Raw genomic sequence first — 19,649 nt, 5'->3', positions numbered from 1 at the left:
GAGCCAGGAGGATCTTGGGGTATCAGTGGCCAGCCTGTCCACGGAGGCGGAGGAAAAGGAAGAAGGAGGAGGGCAATCCCCTGCATCGAAGGCTTTCCCTTCCTGTAGTTGACATGAATGGCCAACGACATTTTGTTAACTTGGCTAGAATTCATGACTCTCAGCAAGCATAACACTTCTACCAGACTCCAAGAGACTTCTTTGCCTTCCTAGGTCACTTTATTATTTTTATTTTTTAACTCTCTATTCTGCCCTACTTTGTATTACATTCCTGAAATGTTGCAAATATTGAAAAAATATATATTTTAAGTGTATTCACATATGTTGAAAACCTGGAAGTGTTTGGAGTTCCCTCAAGGACAATTTTATTAGTTTGAAATAAAAAAAAAAAAAACTAACAGGGAAGGCAAGGAGATGGAGAAGAGGAAGAGACAAAAGTTATGCTTTTTGATTTAGGGTCCAATGACACTGCCTTGTTCAGAAATGGGATCCACCAGCAGTTTAGGAAGAGGCACGCAAAGAACGAGAAAGCCCAAAGTCAGGGAAAGCATTTTAGGCTTTTGTCCATCGAATAAAGACAAAACAAACGGTTTATAAGTCTTGAGAAGTGTAGGTACAGTATCTTACTGAAGGGATAATCATCCTCCCCACCTTCTTACCATGTCTCCAAGTGAACCAGATTTCCTGGATAGTGGATTCCTGGCCAGCTTAAGGGAGGAGACAATAGTGTGTAATGCTATCTTCGGAGCAGAGAGATGTCAAGTCTCCACCTAGAGCAGGGATATTTCATTTTGACCAGGAGGCCTAAGGAGGGACGGTTGTTGTTTTTTGGTTTTTTTGTTTTGTTTTGTTTTTTCCTTCCAGTGTCACCAGGGAAACAGGAGGTGGAATGCAAAGTTTACCATGAGAAGACCACTCTCAACGGCTTCCGTGGTCTATCTAGTAGTCACCTAACACAATACGGTTGGGTAAAGGGCTGTGCCCATACCCATCTTTTACTATTAGTCCCCAAACAGCTCCCTGAAGTTGCCTGATCTAACTATGGACAAAGAAAACAGCAAGCAAAACGCTGACGGTACAGAGTCCACAAACCCCTAGGCCTGGGTCTTAATTTAAATTTAGTTTAAATTGGGGCAGGGAGGTTGGCTGGACTTGACCCCGACCTCGGCCGCATCTTGCCCGCCCTCCGGGAATCCCGAGCCCGCGCGGAGGGGCCCGGGTCACCCCGCGTCCCGCACGCCCGCGCACCGGGAAACAGCGGTCGCGCCAGTGTGACCTCAGCGGGGCCCGGCGCGCTCCCGGCGGCGCGTCACATGCGCGCGCGGACGGTGGGGCGCGCGGAGTGATCGGCGGCGGGTAAGCCGGACGGCGGCCTCGCGGGGGAGCAAGCCGGAAGCTCGGGCCGGGGCGCCAGGCCGGCCGCTCGGGGCGCCGCGGGGCTGGGGGAGAGCCTAGGCGCCGCTGGGCCGGCCAGCGGCGCCGCGTCACGCGGGGTTGGGCGAACTCCCAGCAGGCCTCGCGTGGGTGGCGGGCCGTTCACCCATGTTTCTGTGAAAGTGAAGCCTCTCTCTGTTTAGGTGTGAAGGAAACAAACCATGACAATCCAATGGGTGGCGGTTGTCAGCTTTCTTTATGCTGAAATAGGACTCATTCTAATCTTCTGCCTGCCCTTTATCCCTCCTCAGAGGTAGGAAACCTTCAGATCCTTAACGGTGCCAAGTGTTTGATTCGCTTCTTCAGGCTGTTGCGGTGTGACGCTTCTCGTGGGCTTAGAAAGTTTTGAGAGGGCCTGCGGGATGGCTCGGTGGGTAAAGGTCGCTTGCTGCCAAGCGAAGGGATGTCAGTTCGATACCTGGAACCCACATGGTGGAAAGGGAACCAACTCCACAAACATGTCTTCTGATCACCACACTTCCACCCTGGGATGCACGGAAAAACACACACACACACACACACACACACACACGATACATACATTCATACATACAAACAATAGATAATTGAAAAAATTAAGAATATATAAAAGGTAGCCTTTAAAAATGAAGCTCAAATTGCCTTCAGGTAACAGTATTAAAATACTACTTTATATAAAGCTTTATTATGTGTACAAATTTGTACACATAATAAACAAAGATATAATAAAGCAGTGAAACTGGTCATGCCATGGACATCTGTCCTGTCTTGGTTTCATATGTTACCTAATCCTTTTTTTTTTTCCTACCCTGGATTGGGTACGAAAATGTTAAATTGGGACAATAGAACGGTTTTTACAGACCAAACCTGTAAATGGTTCTTCGTTTGGGCCTTAAAGATAAAAGAAACAATTTCATTAACGGTAATTTTACTTACATTCCAGTCGAAATTAGTGGATGTGTGTCAACAATGTTGTAATGAAAGTGTCACATTAGCATTGCTTCCTTAGTAAAGAACCTTCTACCTTCTTTAAAGTATGGAGTGTCCTGTAGACTCATAGACTGACTTTCCCTTGTAATAATTCCTGATCCGCTGTAGATCCAGGAACTTGGAATCGTGAATGGGGAACTTTATAATAATGATACTGCAAGGGATTTTGTTATGCTCCTGACACAGAACAAAATCATGCATGGGATGCTAGAAACAGCGCACTATTAAAAAACAAAAACAAAAAAACAGTGCTGGGACTAAAAGACTGGCTCAGGCTCTAAGCAGTGTTTTAAAACTCTTAGAATTCCTCATCTGCCTGGATCTCAACTCACCTCTATTCTTGTCTCCATTGCTTTTTCTCCCTTACAAGAAGAAAAGTAGTAAATCATGTCGTGGGGGGAGGGGTGTACCATGTTATTTTTACCAACCCATGGAGTCTATAGATCACATGCTTGAGGCCTGGAAAGGGTAAATGGCATGATCTAAGTCACCTAACTGGTCTATGTCAGCCTCTAGATAAGATCCTTAGCTTCCATGAAGACACTGCTGTTCTGTTGTGTCTTTCTACCTCAGATTTCAAAAGCACATGTGTTTTCTTTTTGGTAGTCCTTGTGACAGAGGCTTACATATTCAAGAGGTCATTTATAAATAAGGCTTAGAGATTTGAAAAAAATGTCATCAGGATTTATAGACCAGTTTTTTTCTTGTCATTTACAGTTTTGTACCCATCCTAATCTAGTAGCTATTATATGGAAGTATGACTGTGTACATATGATAAATATTCTCATATAAGAACATGTACATATGCACAGAAATCATCTGTCCCTCTCCACGTATTAATCCAGTGTGTGCCAACCATAGTCTTCAAAGAAAAGTCTTGATATAGTCTTCATTTAGTGTATGTAGTCTTTTTTTCTCCTATAATGCAGTGGTTGAAGGTAAGTATGTGCTCAGACATAACTTTTTGTTTGAATTCTCCATGATATTATATGACCTTGTGCAAATTATTTACCTTCTCCAGTCAGTTTTCCTAGTAATAGCAGTGTGTACTTCATAAAGTGGTGTGGTAATTAGATGAGATAGTGCATATGTTACAACAACTAATATATCAACTCAATAAATATTAGCTATTATCTGCTCTTAAATCAGTCTTACTGCAAGCTCCTAGCTGGCCCCTTGAGGGGTTTCTACATTCCCTCTTTTATTGACTCTTAAAGAAGTAAATGAATTTACATTTGGACCTACATCAAGCTATTGTCATTTATATTCTTTTTTAAAAAATGTTTGTAATACTATATTTAAATAGTGGTAAATTTAAATAGATAACTAATTTTTAAAAATGCTTTCAATTTAGTCATAGAGGCAAAAACAACTGATTCATCTGTATCCGGCTTCTTCCCTTCAACCTGAAGTTATTGTTGATGGTTCTTTTGTATTAAAATTTGTCCTATCTTAAAGTAAAAAATTTTAAGTTGTTCTTGTGAAGTATATTCACATGCTAATTACCTTTATAGCTCCTTTTAACTCAATGTATTAGTCATTTAAAAAACTTGTGTACAATGTTTGACACCTTTTCAGTTATAGGATGAATTACTTTGTCCTAGCTAGCCACTTATAACTCATCATTCCCGTGTCTGCAGCTTTGCTTATGCTGCTCAATCCAGACTATTTCCTCATCTCATTTCCTCTGGGTTCAGTCCTTCAGAAAGATAATTTAAAAATTTTAGGAGTAGTTAGACATATAAGGTTTTATCAAGATATATACTTAAGTTTGGCTTTTTTTTTTTCATTTTACATATATGTCATATCTCAGTAATTTAAAATTTCTTTTTAGTTAAAGAAAGAAATTATTATACTTAGAGTAGATGGCAGAAGCACACCACATAAAAATAAGCTTGCCAAAGCCAAAAAATGGTAGTATGTGCTTGTAACTGTAGCACTTGGCAAGCTAAAGTAGAAGGATTGCCACTTCAGAGCCAGGCTTGGCAAGTTCCATGCCAGCAAAGGCCGTATAGCTAGACCCTGTCTCAAATAAGTAAGTAGAGAATTAGGTATTGAATTGTTAAATCAAAAAAACTTTGTTTCTGAGACAGTGATCTAAGTAAGGAAAAAGAAATAGTTTCCATCAAAATTGTGATACTTTAAGAATTTCTTTTTGGGCTAGTGAGATAGTTGAGTTGGTAAAGTGCTTGCCGTACAAGCTCTGGCCCTTGGACTTGAGCCAGGCCTGGTTGCATAGGTTTATAATCCCAGCACTGGGGAGGCAAAAGCAGGAACCAGTCAGCTGGCCCTAATGAGAGAGCCTCAGGGTTTCAGGGTTTACTGGCTCTCAGCAAGGAGGAAAGGGAAAGGCTGGCTTCTGAGGAGCAGCACCGCAGGTTCGCCTCCACCCTCTACCCTGCAGAGTCTATAGGCATGCCTGCATGTGCACAAACCCACGCCCCGTTTCTTTTTAAGGTTTTGCTCATCATGGAAAATAACTTACTTTAACAGGTTTGTTTTTTTTTTTACTTTATTATTTTATTTTAAAAAGTAATTTTTTTTACTTTATTATATTTACTTTATTATTTTGCTTTAAAAGTTATTTTCAGCCAGGCAGTAGTGGCGCACACCTTTAATCCCAGCACTCAGGATGCAGAAGCAAATAGATCTCCTGAATTCAAGGCCAGTCTGGTCTAGAGTTCCAGGACATCCAGGACTGCACAGAGAAACCGTGTCTTGGAAAACTGCCACCCCTCCCCCCCAAAAGAAGTTATTTTCACTTTAGAATATTTAAACTGTCAGACAAAAGATAATCAAATGTCATAGTATTTAATTCAAAATAATTATTTTCTATTTCATGAGCTACTCTGTCGGGTCATAGCATTTATTAACTTTTAAAATTAAATGTCTGAAACTTTTATCATAATACTATCAAAATACTATGTCAGTATTTAAAAAACATTTCAAAACCTGCTCTTGGTTTGTTTGTTGTTTCTGGTTTTTTGTTTTTTATCTAATCTAATTGTATTGCTTTACAGATGGCAGAAGATTTTTTCATTTAGTGTCTGGGGTAAAATTGCAAGTTGTTGGAACAAAGCTTTCCTTACCATTATAATCCTATTGATTGTTCTGTTTCTAGGTAAGTACTAGATTCCTCCTTTGAATCCAGTTCTCTTAAAATAAATTGTCTGGGTTTTCTTTGGTTATGTTAATGTTATTGATATATTGAACAATTCATTTTATGGAGTGATATTAAGATAATTATGGCTATTGTGATATTTATTTGGTACTATTTCATATACACAAATTTCAGGTACAGTGACTCTTAACCTCTTTTAGGTTACTTTAAAGTTAAAATGCAGTAACACGTGGTCTTCTCTCCAGTTGCCAGATGATTATCAATTATAGTCTTTGTTATAGTGTTGTCCTAGGCACTCAGGCTTGGCCTGTATGAACAAATGAGTGGAATCAATAGATTCTTAAACAAATGTGAGTTTTCACTGAAACCTGATTAAAAATAACAGCTTCAGTGGCTACTGCAAATTTTTTTAATATTAGATGAATTTTAGGTAATATTGGAGAATTTTTGCTTTAGTTGTATAGCAGTATTGTATAACATTTTAAATCTGTGGTTCAGAGGCCTATTTTTGTAAATACCATTTTATTGAAGAATCACCATTCTTGCTTTATCATATGGTCTGTATAACTGGGCAACTCCTATTAAAAAAAAACAAAAACATTTAATTGGGGCTGGCTTACAGTTTCAAAGGTTTAGTCCATTATCATCATGGTGGGAAGCATGACAGCATGGAGGCAGATGTGCTGCTGGAGGAGCAGAGAGTTCTACATCTTGACCTGCAGGCAGCAGCAGGAGACCGTGTCCCACACTAGGCATAGCTTGAGCATAGGAGAGCTCAAAGCTTATCTCCACAGTGATACACCTCCTCCAAGAAGGCCACACTTCCTAATAGTGCCACTCCCTTGGGTCAAGCATTCACACAGTGAGTCTGTGGGGGCCAAACCTACTCAAAGCACCACATGGTCTACGCCTGTTTCCATAGACAACTCCAGAGTTTAGTATTGTAGCTGGTAAGCCCTAAAAATATCTATTGCCTATCCCTTTGTCTGAAACATTGGTTGTCTATCCCTTTGTTTAAAAACAAAGTAATAGTTTTTGCATAGAAATATGTTCTTAGTCTGAGAAGATAGACTGAAATATTTAGGCAAAAACATCAGTGAGCCTTTGGATTGAAAAACTAAAGCAAATATAACAAAGTCTTCAAAATTTGAATCCATATGGTTTAGATTATAGATGTGTACTGGATAGATAGAGCATCCCTAACTAAAAAATTCTAAATCTAAAAATTTAAATATAAAGAACTGAAAAAATTTTAGCACCAGCATGCTGGCACAGGTGGAAAATTCCACCCCTCATTTTGTGTGATAGATTATAGTCCAAATCCAAGAGCAATAAGGACATTGTTTGAAACTAACTTCAAGCTTACATCTATAAAGTATGTATAAAACATAAATGGATTTCATGTTTATATTGGAGTCACATTTTTAAGATGGCTTAATACATAGAAATTTCAAAGGTCTTAACACCAAAGGGGGGGGGAGCCTAAATCCAAGCACTTCTGATAACGAGCATTTTTCAGAAAATATGCCCAGCCTGAACAAGTTTTTCAGTAGATTTAAAATGTCCATGGTAATGATACTGTTATGCCTGAATCGTGATACCCCAAAAGGCCACCACCAGGAGTTGAGTCTGTTGCAAAACACATGAGGATCTTTTTATTACAAATCATTACAAGCTGCAGCTTGGGCTCACACTCCCCACCACGAAGCAGTGAGAGCTGAGAGCTTTGTGCTCAGGTTAGGTGGGTGATTTAAAGAGTCCTATGCTTCCCAGCATGCCCAAAGCAGGGGCTTCCTGCCTGGCAAGCATCTGTTGGTCAAAACGCTGCATTTTGAATTGATTGGCTATAGGAAGGTCCCCAAACCATTAATGATCTGGTGTCCCTCCTTAGGGGCATGGGCCAGTTTCCCAGCAACTGTATCTGTAGTGAGTAGGGAAAGAATGCAGTAAGGTGAGTTCTTCCCCTCAGGGCATTACTGGATCTCTCCACCCAGCTAGTTCAGGCCTTAAACATTAAAATAGCCACCAATTTTTAATCTTTTTGGTCTCTCAATACTTCATAAAAGAGCTTTAAGGTTTCCAAAACAGAAATTCTCTGAGTCTTCATAATCACCATGTTCTTTTAGAAATGACTGAGATCAGCAAGATCAGGTGACTTATCTAGGATCATCTACCCACTTCTGCAAGTGTCACTCCTTGCCACTTTAGCCTTTACTATACATTGCAAAATATATTTTCCCTAGGAACCTCCTGACAACTCTCATGCTGTGGATTAAGTGTGTTTACTGGCACCAACTTGGAACCTTCACCATTTTGTTTGATGTTTTATGCAAAAATGTTTCATGTTCCAAACACCAATCTTTAAAGAGTTGATCCTCTTTATAAAATGAGAGCATCCTTTTGGAAGGAGTACAGAATTAAGAAAAACAGGAAGGGAAGCTGGGCGTGGTGCACACCTCTAATCCCAGCACTCAGGAGGCAGAAGCAGAGCCTGGTAGATACATCTCTGTGAGTTCCAGGATAGCCAGAGTTGCATAGGGAGCCCCGTCTCAAAAACAAACAAGAAGGGAATTGTATCAGGTTTTGAATGGATTTTTATCTCACTTGAAAACGTCAATATTTGCCATGCTATTTTATTAATGTTATATATTAAATCTCCATCCGTACAACAACATACAATATAGAAGTAGAGAAAACTAATCACTAATGAGCCACCAACTACCTGAATAACTTTGGAGTGGCATTTTGTCTCTCTTGGTTTGATAAGTCTATCTGTGAAATAAAATAATAAGAAATAAGCTGGGTACTGTGGTGCATGCCTGTAATCCCAGCACTCTGAGAGACAGAAGCAGGCAGATCTCTGTGAGTTTAAGAACAGCCTGGTCTACAGAGTGAGTCCAGGACAACCAAAGCTACACAGAGAAACCATGTCTCGAAAAAAAAAACAACAAAACAAAAAGAAATAATCTCAACTCTGTAAGAGTTATTAAAATGCTGAAAGCTATATCTGTGTAAGAATAGAGAACCATAGCAGATTCTTTCGGCTACATTTCTCAGAAACCAGCTTGTCCTCACTTGAGCAAGGAAGAACAATTGAAAAAAAAAAAAGAAAAATAAAAAAGAATTTACAACAAAATAGAAGTTCTTTCAGTGAAGTACAGGGGAAGAAGGAAGCCAGATTCCAAGGAGGAACTAGTACTAGTAATTGAAGTACCCTTTCCATCTCTGCATGTCTATTCACTTCTATTCTTATCTCTGCTCTGGTAGAAAATGTACCACACAGCTGCCAGTAACCATGTACAAATATTAATTATCCAGCATGGTGATGCATGCCTTGAATCCCAGAGCTTGAACTTTGTGAGTTCAAGGCCAGCTTGGTCTGCAGAGCAAGTTCCAGGACAGTCAGGGCTACATAAAGAAATTATATATATATATAATTATATAATATAACAAAAATCCCTACCTGTTTATACTGCAAAACAGAGCAAATTATCTAGTATGCTTAATGGTATTGGAATAAAGATTTTTCAGTAAAAAAAATCGCATACAAATGTAAGGTGATAAAATGAGACCTATTATTATGCAGTGCTTTTTGGGGGTTTTACTTTGGAATGATAGAAATATGACACTATTCAGAGATAGTAGCTGTGAACTATTGTGAAGTAAATGCAACATAGTTTGAATCACATTTGTGCAAATAGAAGTTTCAATGTAATAAAATAGTTCTGAAGTCTCAGTTATTTAAATAATAAAGAGTATAATAGGATGCTAGCACTTTAAGAGAAGTGGGATTGTATCTGTTACTAGCAGCAGGTTGAATTTTAGTCATGCATAGAAGCAGAAGGAGTAAGAGATAATATTTCACATTAGATCAAGATTTGACAAATAATAAGTAAGTCCCAGGAGAATGACTTTAAAATTCTGCAGTAGTGATTCATAAATTGCTGCTGCTATCTATTTACAACATTCCATCTTTGGGCACAATCTGTTGTCATATACTAAAGCAGGACAGATAGACAAAAGCCATATTTAAAGTTCGTTATTTAAAAAGTTGGTAAGTTATTCTACAACCCCTTCTTGTTTAAAATATCTTTTCTTAAAAACCAAAAGTAATAGCCAGGCATGGTGGCACACCTTTAATCCCAGAACTCAGGAGGCAGAGGCAGGTGGGTCTCTGTGAATTCACGGTGAGCCTGGTTTACAGAGTGAGTTCCAAGATAGCAAGGGCTACATAGAGAAACTCTGTGTCGAAAAACAAACAAACAAAACACCAAAAGTAATGTTCTTTCTCCTGTAATAGATGCTGTGAGAGAAGTAAGGAGGTATTCCTCCAGTCAAGTCGTTGAGAAGAACGCAGATGGCAGACCTAGTGCCTATGAGCACACACAGATGAAGCTCTTCAGGTCCCAAAGAAATCTTTATATTTCTGGATTCTCATTATTTTTTTGGCTGTAAGTAAAAAAAAAAGTACAAGCACATTTTAGCATTCATGCAATTCTCTTTTTAAAAGTTTTTTTTTCCATTTACACTAAGAGCTTTTCATTATTGTCTTCATAAAATAATGCAAATTATATACTCAAATAGCAAATACTAGTCACACTGAAGGCTGGGAACAGCCTTCTGAAGATGAGCACCAGTGTCAAATGGTCAGCCCTGAAAACATACATATAGGTAGCATTATACAGACTGAACAGGTTATATTCAGGAATATATATGTATGTGCATGCAATAACAGTTAACTAAAAGGGGGACATGAATTTGAAGGAGAATTGGGAGAGCCATGTATCAGAGTTTGGAAGGAGGACAGGGAAGGGAGAAATGTAATTAAATTATAATCTCAAAAAAGAGTTACAGTTTGTTGATCTGCTGGCTGCAAAGGGCCTTGAATGATGTGGTTGCTGACTGTTCTCTAATACATATAGCACATTTCATTCCCACTCTCCTTTACTGTACTTTCTTGCAAAAAGTATTTATTGAATTTAGTAAATATCTTTGTTCTTCCCACTTTGACTCATCATATAAGCTATTCTTCTAGAAAACTGTTCCCCCATCCTTTTTTTGTTTTATGTTTGTTTTCTAGTGGTTGAACAGTTTTTTTTTAGGGGTAAGGAAACACGTAAGTACAGCAGGCACACAGAGATACAGACATTTCACAAAGCAAGTTGATGGGTGAGGACCTAGGAGACTGAAGCCTTATTTGTTTCTTTTTGAGACAGGGTCTCACTATGTAACCCTGGCTGGCCTGGAACTTGCTATGTAAACCAGGCTGACTTTGAACTCACAGAGATCTGAGGTGTCTGCCTCTTGAGTACTGGGATTAAAGGTTTACCTGACCATACCTGGCCTTCTCTTTTTTATTTAACTTCTACTTATCTTTTAATTTCCTTCTCAAAGGAGCCCTGTGGCCATCATTTCCTTCAAAGTATGCAGGTATTCTGGTAAGTCTGTACTATGACTTCTAGTGTCATTCACAATTATAATTAAATGCTGTTTATATCTCCAACTAGAAGCCAGCCATTGTGGCTCATGCCTTTAATTTCAACACTTGGGAGGCAGAGGCAGGTAGACATCTGAATTTGACACCAGCCTGGTCTACATAATAAGTTCCAGGACAGCCGGAGATATAGAGTAAGATGCTATCTCAAAAACAACAAAAATAACTATATATATAAAAAAGTAAATATATATCTCCAACTAGACTTAAATTTGAAGGCAAGAACTAAGTTCATTTTCAGCTATGGCTGTAATACCTAACAGAGTAGTTCCTTAGTAAATAGCTGCTGAAAGAATAATTAAAGAGATTATTTTTATTATCTGACAGTAGGAGTTACCTGTAAACATGTCTGTGTTCATTTTTTTAGACTTAACCACCCTTATAAAATGATCTTTAAACTGCAAATTTCAAACTAGACTCCCCAAAAAGATTTTCTTGCTACCCTTGTAATGCCGTCTAAAATTCCATTTTACAGTGGGGCAGTGGCTCACATCTTTAATCCCAACACTCAGAAGGCAGAGGCAGGTGAATCTCTTGTGTTCCAGGCTGGCCTGGTCTACAGAGTGAGTTCCAGGATAGCCTGAGATATGTAGAGAAACGCTGTGAAAAAAATGTAATTAAAATTTCAGTTTTCTCCTTTAGGCTTATGGCTTATAAATGGAAAATGAATAACACTTGTACAAGAGACTGTAAGATGCTGCTGCATCTGTGTGGGTTTTTTTTTTTATTGATACTTTGTGAATTTCACATCATGCATCCCAATCCCACTCATCTCCCTGTCCCTTTATATCTGAACTCCACCCTTGCAACCTCCCCCCAAAAAAGAAAAGAAGATAGATTTTTTTTAATCTCATCATGAAAGTTGTAGTGTGTCACAATGTGCCCCATTGTGTACACATCTTGTCCACATATCTTTTAACTGTTTCTTTTAACTGACAAACTTGGGTAGCAAAAAGGAAATGTTCCCTTTAAACATCCCCTCCACCACGTCTCTAGACCTAACAGGAGTTATCTGACAATGGCTATTTGTGTTAAAGTCAGAGTTCCCGATGGTTAATCTAGTTACACATTATTCTGAACTTCATTTGTTTTTTTTTTGTTTTTTTTTTTTTTTTTTCCCCTCAGAGTGTTGAGACGTCTGGTTACGCTTATTACTCAGCTGGCAAAAGAAATAGCAAACAAAGGAGTGCTTAAAACTCAAGCAGAAAATACCACTAAGGCTGCCAAGAAATTCATGGAAGAGAATGAAAAACTAAAATGGGTATTTAATTTTCTTTATAAAAAAATAAATATAAATGCTCTTAATATTCACAAGGAGTAATTTACTGTTTTAACATCAAAAATAGCATTTTCATAATTTATTAGGAGAAAATGGCACAGAACATGGCACTGTTCTACGGAATGATTCTTTTGTTTTGTTTTGTTTTGTTTTTTTCAAGAAACCCCCTATAGATGAGACTGGCCTTGAACTCAGAGATCTGTCTGCTTCTGCCTCTTGAGTGCTGGGTTAAAAATGTGTGCCACCACTGTCTGCTGATTACTATTCTTTAGGGTTGCTTGCTTCCATACTTTGCCTAAATACAAATTAATAACAGTGGTCCTGTTTCTATGATTGGAGAAGGAAACGTGGGGAGCATGCATATTTCAATTTTTTTGTAATTAAATGTCTTCCTAAACAGTTTCATATATGTAAGTAGTACATTCTATTTACTCTCACTCCTGCCCCTACTTATCCCCTCCCACCCATACCAACTCTCTGTCCCCTGAACAGGTCACTTTCCACATTCATATCATTTTGTTTTGAGCTTATCTAAAGCCTTCTGTGACCATGGAATTGGAACTATCCATTGTAGCTCAGTGGGTTCACTACTGGATACACACTGATGACAATGACTCCCCCTCATTGAGAATCTCTCCATAGTCAGTAGTTCAGCTGGGAGGGGTAGGGCCCTATGGCCATCCATGACTGTCTGTTGACAAGGGCCAATCTTGTGCAGGTCCAATGCAAATAAACACAGCTTTTGTAAGTTCAAGATTACAATGGCTAAGTCATTCAAGATACGGCATCTTATAGCCATTCTTGGATTAAAAATTTGAAGTCCGCTATTACCATTACTTTTGCTTTGTAACCTAAATTAAATCTTTATAATTCTGTGCTCATTTCTTTTTCAGTTAAAGTATGACTTATTTTATGGGAAGTAGTGAGAAATTAATTGAGACTATATTGATGATTTCACATAATTTTTAAAGCCTTTTTACAAATCTTCTGTTATGCAGGGAATATGTGTATGTCAAATACTGAGGTTTGCCCTATTGGCAAAAAAAAGAGAAAAATGAAACACAAAATTATTTTGAATTTTAAAATCTGATGATCTTATCGATTCAGTGTTTCAGCTCATATTACTCCCATGAGTCTTGCTGAATCTAGTTCTGAGAAAAAAAAGTTACTGGAACTATTAATAAATGAAACATATTTTCTGGAGGAAAGTGCTTTTGTAATCATGCATTAAGATTGTTTCTCTATTGTAATATAAAGAAATCTAGTCTTCACATTACACCGAGTTACTGTCATGTTCAGCAATAGAGACTGAAAATCCTAAACTCAGTCTTAAAGCCAAGCCTTAAAGACCTGTCTGCAGGCACCACTTTCCATCAGTTGGAAGCCAGGCAGCTATCATGTGGCCAATAGAAAGAGTTCTGTGACCTTCTCAGTTAGGCAAAACTCATTATCAGCTATTCACAACTTCTATCTTACTTTTTCTGTTATTTGCTTTGCTTAGATGGTAATTTGGAAAAAAAAAAAAGGTAGGGGTAGGGGGCTACAGCTGGGATACAAAGTGAATAAACTGTAATTAATATAAAAAATTAAAAAAATTAATTTAAAAATGGTAGGGAAAGACCTCTATTCATAGAAACAGAATTCAAAAAAATGCCTCTTTATGAATAGATTATTATTAGCATCTTTTATTGAAACAGCATGTTAAAAACAGTTTACGTTTTACTTTGTTTTGTCTGAGTCAAACTCAGGTACCAGGCTAACACAGTAAGTGCTTTTACCCACTGAGCCATCTCATCAACCTTTATTCTGTTTTAAAACAGCATTGATCCATTGGTTTCTGTACTTCCCCTTTTACTGATAATGTTCTATAGAAGTCAAGATGTGGCTATTGGTCTGTATTAAAAAGCTAGTCATATGTACTTTTTGCTTTTTTTATGTGGGAGATGTTTGTTTCAGCAGCACAATCAATTTCATTTTGTACTTTAATATTGTTTGCTTAATTTTCTACCTTTTGATCTCATTTCCCAATGGCAAATTAAAACCTACTATATGATGATTAAATTCTAAAGCCTCAGCTTTGAATTTACAAAAATGCTTTCATCTGTCCTATTGCTTTGAAATTATGCCATCATCTTAGAGTAAAGAATTATAACTACTGTTATGGCACACACACACCCTTGTAGTTGTTTTCCTCCTAATCTTGTACTATAAGCAGACAGTATTTTATAAAGTTTTTTATAAGATAACTTTTCACATATACATTATAACTAATGGAGTTAAATTAGTTCTGTCCTTCAAAGCATCACTTCTTTAAGAGATTTTTGGAACTCTTCTTTCGGAATTAATTTCAAAGCCAGTCACTAATGGTAGGAAACCTATTATCTGCTTGCTGATTCCTGTGCCTCCCACAATTTCATATTCCTTCCTCCTTTGGTTTCATGGTGTTTTGGTTCCCTGCTTGCTGTATAGCTCTGACCAGTCACTGGTCCTAGATCATTAGAAGAGACAGTGGTAGTCTAGATTATCAGATGTGCCATGCTAAAGCTAGTAGAAGCAAGAAGGGAGTCTGTGAACTGTGCAAGTCCTTTCAGTACTCAGAATGTAACAAATAGACTGCTAATGTGATCAATTAAAGCCATAGGTGAGACTGTAAGAAAAGCTTTTATAAAAAAAATAAAAATAAGAGGATACTAGACCTGCAGTATAGGATGAATATACTAAAATCTGTACACCTAAAGAAGCTAAGCAAGAAGGAGGTCCCTGAGTAAGATGATCAACCCTCACTCAGAAAGACACACAGGATGGACATTGGAAGGAGAAAACAGGAAAAAGGACAGGAGACTACCACAGAGGGCCTCTGAAAGACTCTACCCAGCAAAGTATCAAAGCAGACGCTGAGTAGTATTCCATTGTGTAAAAGTAACAAAATTTCTGTATCCATTCCTCAACTGAGGGGCATCTGGGTTGTTTCCAGGTTCTGGCTATTACAAATATGTTTTATGCTACAAACATAAAAAAAAGCTTTTATTTCACAGTATATCTTGTGGGCTTTGAAATATTAAAGAATGATAAAATTGCTAAAATACCTCTTTGTTCCATAAGGAAGAATATTATTTAGCAGAAAATATATACTGCTGAGGTTCAGAAACTTTCACTTGTTCTGAGTTCAGCACTGCAGTAGTGACCAGTGTGACCTAGGGCACTTCACAGGTTCTGAATGTCAAGGTTCTGTGGCTATAAATAATAGTTGCCACTATGCCAAAATGTCAGTTCCAGTGCTTCACAGGAAGATAATAAATCCTAAGTCCTGAACAATCCCATGAGGTTTGTATTGTCTGCGATTTATAGCTGAGAAAATGGAGAGAGAAAGGGTAACTTAAAAAAAAAAATAGAGTACAGGAAGTTTGAGGCTATGCCTGCTGACTATAGCCTCCACATTTACAACCGTGTTTTTGTCCCCCCAACTCCTGTGTTGTCCTATGAAAATGATGCCTATGTGGTGCCCAAGGCCCATTTCTCTTCTAATAATTCAGTTAAAGAAATAAAATAATTATGAAAGAGCAGCTAACTTTATTTGTTTTTCAAGACAGATTCTCTTTACGTAGCCCAAGCTGTCTATGAAATCACAATATTCAGCCTAGAGAGATGGCACCCTGCTTAAGAACACTTGCTGCTTTTCCATGGGACCCTGGGTTCTGTTCCCAGGATCCACATAGTGGCTCACAAGCATCTGTAACTCTAGTTCCAAGGCATCTGATACCCTCTTCTGGCCGGTACACATGGTACAAAGACATACATGCAGACAAAACACTCATATACATAAAAATAAATACATCTTTTAGAAAGTGAGAAAGAAAAAAAAGGAAATCAGAATCCTTCTGCCTCAGCTTATCACCCACTTGCTGATAATTCAGATGTGTGCCTCCATGCTTTGTTCTCTTTAAAACTGAAGCGTTTTAACATGGCAGCATGAAGTTCTATGTCTCACTGACCTTTATTCTAACCTGCGTCCTGGAGTGGATTAGAGTGGGTGGATACTGAAGACTTGCACTCTTGTAGCTGGGAGCTGTTGAGTTGCCAAGGCCTCTTGATCTTTCTCCAACATGAAATTAAGGATAATAAATTGGAGCAGTTTTACAGGTGCAGTAATGAAATCTTATTTACAAGACTGCCACATACCCAGCTTTTCCAAGTTGGTGGCATAAATAATTCAAGCAGTCACTGTAAACATTCCTGCAGCTCAGTGGTTCCTTTCCGATTTTGGTAATCACCCCCACTGCAGTAATCCTCTAAGGTGAGCTTTATGTTTTCAAAACTTTTCCAACTTTACAAATGTAGCTTTTTTTTTTCCTAGGCTAAATTGTTTTGAACTTGAAGTCAGCAACAAATTAAAAAAGGCTTGGAGAAATTCTCGTCCTGCTTTCTTTTAGAGACAACTTTTTTTATTCTAAAGGATCTGGTACTCTTTCTGTTTCAGAGTTTGCTTCACTTCTCTAATCGCTTAAGTGCTATTTAAGGTAGTGTGTGCACTAGAGCTTCAGTTTTCCTCTGAACTGCCAGCCCCTATCCAACATGGTGGGGCCATGCTTGTTCTTCCTCCAGCTACATGCTCCTGCTTTTCCTTTCCATTAGATGAAAGCTACCAAACAAAGAATAGAGACCATATTTCTCTTACATTTTATCTCTTATAGCATCTTTTATGCTAAATGCTTGCATCCACTCACAGCTCACTAGATTTTGTGAGATTTGTCTATTAAATGTATCCACTCTTAACTGAGGAAGGCGGTCACAATGAATTTGAAACCATAATTTTAATTATAGCCCAATTGGAAATTCTTGCTTTCATCTCAGAGACATCATCCATAATAATAGCAAATCTTTTTGGGTTTTTTTTTTTTTGTTTGTTTTCGTTTTTGTTTTTGAGACAGGGTTTCTCTGTATAGCTTTTCATGTCCTGGAATTCACTCTGTAGACCAAGCTGGCCTCGAACTCACAGAGATCCACCTTTCTCTGCCTCCCAAGTGCTGGGATTAAAGGTGTGTACCACCATCTCCACGCTATAATCAATAATTTTAAAGAATATTTTAAAATTACATGTTTATGTGTGTCTTTGTGTCTGTTGTAGTTATATGCATGTTAAGTGCAGTTACACACAAAGGTCAGAAGCCTTGGATTCCCCTTGAGCTAGATTTACAGGGAGTTGTGAGCTGCCCAACATGGATGCTGGGAATCAAACTCAGGTCCTGTGCAAAAGCATATGTCACCTTAACAGCTGAACCATCTCTCCAGATCCACAACATTTTCTGTTTTTGCTAGCTACCAAGTTTTTTTTTTTTTAGTAAAATTACTTTATAAAAAAAGTTAAATACTTAAAAAGACAAATTTAACTAAAAACAAATAATTTTCATTTATTCAAAAGATGCCTAACTGTTGCAATCTAAGATTTCTTCCTAAAACTTTTTTATGATAGGTGCTAAAAAACCAAGGCAAGGATGAAGAAAACATTTTGGAAACTGAAAATAAAAAACTAATAGAAGACCAGGAAAAACTGAAAACCGAATTGAAGAAGGCATCAGATGGTAATTTTGTGTGCATGTGAAAAGGGGAAAGGACTACCAGATATTTTATGCTGTCATATACACCTCATTGTTTTACTTTAAACAAAACTAAATGACCTCTGGCCAAGCTCTGAGAATGACTTATTTATAAACTTGTGTTTAAATATGAGATTAAAACATTGTGCCAAGATAAACATGTTCTGTTATGCAGAAAAACATGTAGGTGTTTCAGATTTGTGTTGTAAATACAAATGTCCTTGCCTCAGCAAAAGAGCTATGGGCTTGAAAACTTTCTTGTAAACATAGTTTTGTAAAATGAGACACATTTGCTTACCTTAAGGCCTAACGTTTCCAGCACACTAAGTTTAAATTTTTAAAGAATTTTTGAGAAAGATAGTATCAATCTGGGATATCAGTTGAGAAATTGAGGTTTCATACCAAAGTACATTGCATTGTAGGTTCAGAGTGGGACATCCTAAATGTAAATCCGTAAAGGTAACTGTTCCTGCACTAAAAATGTTCTGATTGTTGTTAGTGTCAGTGTTAGTATTACATAGTATAGTAAAGTAGATATTCCAAATCCATTGTCATTCTGACAAACTCTTGGAGTGTGTGTAGCTTGACCCCTGGCAATATATCTGCATAAAGAAGCAGATAATGTTTGATGTTGGCCAGACACAGGAAGCATGTCAGGTATTCATGGTTAAGATTGTTGGATAAGGTGATGATGAATGCATAGGTCTTCTCCAATTTCAAATCTCTTCCATTACTTTAGGTTGAAGGTAAATAGGATTTGATTCAGTGACTAAATCAAAGACCTACTTGAAATAATTATGAGTTTAGGTTTTCTTTAAGCTACAATCAGCATAATAAAAGTTCTCTGGAATATCACTTGCTCTTCTTAAAAATCTATTTACATTATTTGGATAGGATTTATTTCATGAAGGTATGTTTGGATTTTAAATTGAAATTCCAAAGATAAAAGCTAATTCTATAAACAAAAATACAGATGAGGAGATATTTCATGTGATACAAAATTCTTTAGTCACTTTACTGCTTCCTTTGAATTTTTTTTTTTATGTGTTTGGGTATTTTGCCAGCATATATGTCTGTGCATGACATCTGTGCCTGGTGCTCTCAGAGCCCATAAGAGGGCATCAGATGACCTGAAAATGGAGTTACAAACAGTTGTGAGCTGCCACGCGGTTGCTACAAACTGAACCCATATTCTCTGGAAGAGAAGCCAGTGCTCGTAATCACTGAGACATCTCATCAAACCCTATAATTTATTTAAACTTTAAGAAATAAAATAAAAGCAGCAGGCAAAAAGAGCTTAGAATTAGTGAATGGAAATTTCAAAGTACCCTTCTCAAGACTGTTTGGTATAGACAGGCTTGGTAGCATAAAAATGTCTCAAAAGTGTTTGTCAAGCAAGAAGAAGAACCTGAAGCTGGGCATAGTGACAAACACCTTTAATCTCTCAATACTTGGGAGGAAGAGCCAGGCAGTTCTCTGTGAGTTTGAGGCCAGCATGATCTACATAACGAGTTCCAGGACTGATAGGACTACATAGTGGAATTCTGTCTTGAAAACAAACAAACAAAATAGGATGAGGCTTGAGTTCAAACCCCAGCAGTTATGTTAAAGCCAGCATAGTGACAGTCAACCATAGTTGGAGCTATGTATGGGGAAGCAAAGACAGGAGGATCTCTGGATTGCTGGCCAGCCAGTCTTGTGTGATCAGTGAGCAACCAGGTTAAGTGCTGATCTGGGGATCAGTGAGTAAGTAAGTAA

At 37.8% G+C, this 19,649-nt stretch overlaps 1 protein-coding gene across 1 annotated transcript in view; it reads left to right on the top strand.

Annotated features, from left to right (window-relative positions):
- The first annotated feature begins 1,206 nt into the window (after positions 1 to 1,206).
- Positions 1,207 to 19,649, top strand: part of Bcap29 (B cell receptor associated protein 29) — a 35,599-nt gene continuing 17,156 nt past the window's right edge. The window contains exons 1-6 of the mRNA XM_021663193.2: positions 1,207 to 1,356; positions 1,578 to 1,687; positions 5,424 to 5,524; positions 9,825 to 9,975; positions 12,144 to 12,279; positions 17,768 to 17,876. Coding sequence (XP_021518868.1) covers positions 1,596 to 1,687; positions 5,424 to 5,524; positions 9,825 to 9,975; positions 12,144 to 12,279; positions 17,768 to 17,876 — 589 coding nt within the window. The 5' untranslated portion in view covers positions 1,207 to 1,356; positions 1,578 to 1,595. The remainder of the gene's footprint in view (positions 1,357 to 1,577; positions 1,688 to 5,423; positions 5,525 to 9,824; positions 9,976 to 12,143; positions 12,280 to 17,767; positions 17,877 to 19,649) is intronic.

Source organism: Meriones unguiculatus, chromosome 1 (genome assembly GCF_030254825.1).
Source record: "Meriones unguiculatus strain TT.TT164.6M chromosome 1, Bangor_MerUng_6.1, whole genome shotgun sequence".
In the NCBI taxonomy this organism is placed as follows: Eukaryota; Metazoa; Chordata; class Mammalia; order Rodentia; family Muridae; genus Meriones; species Meriones unguiculatus.
This window is presented reverse-complemented; position numbering and strand designations above follow the sequence as displayed.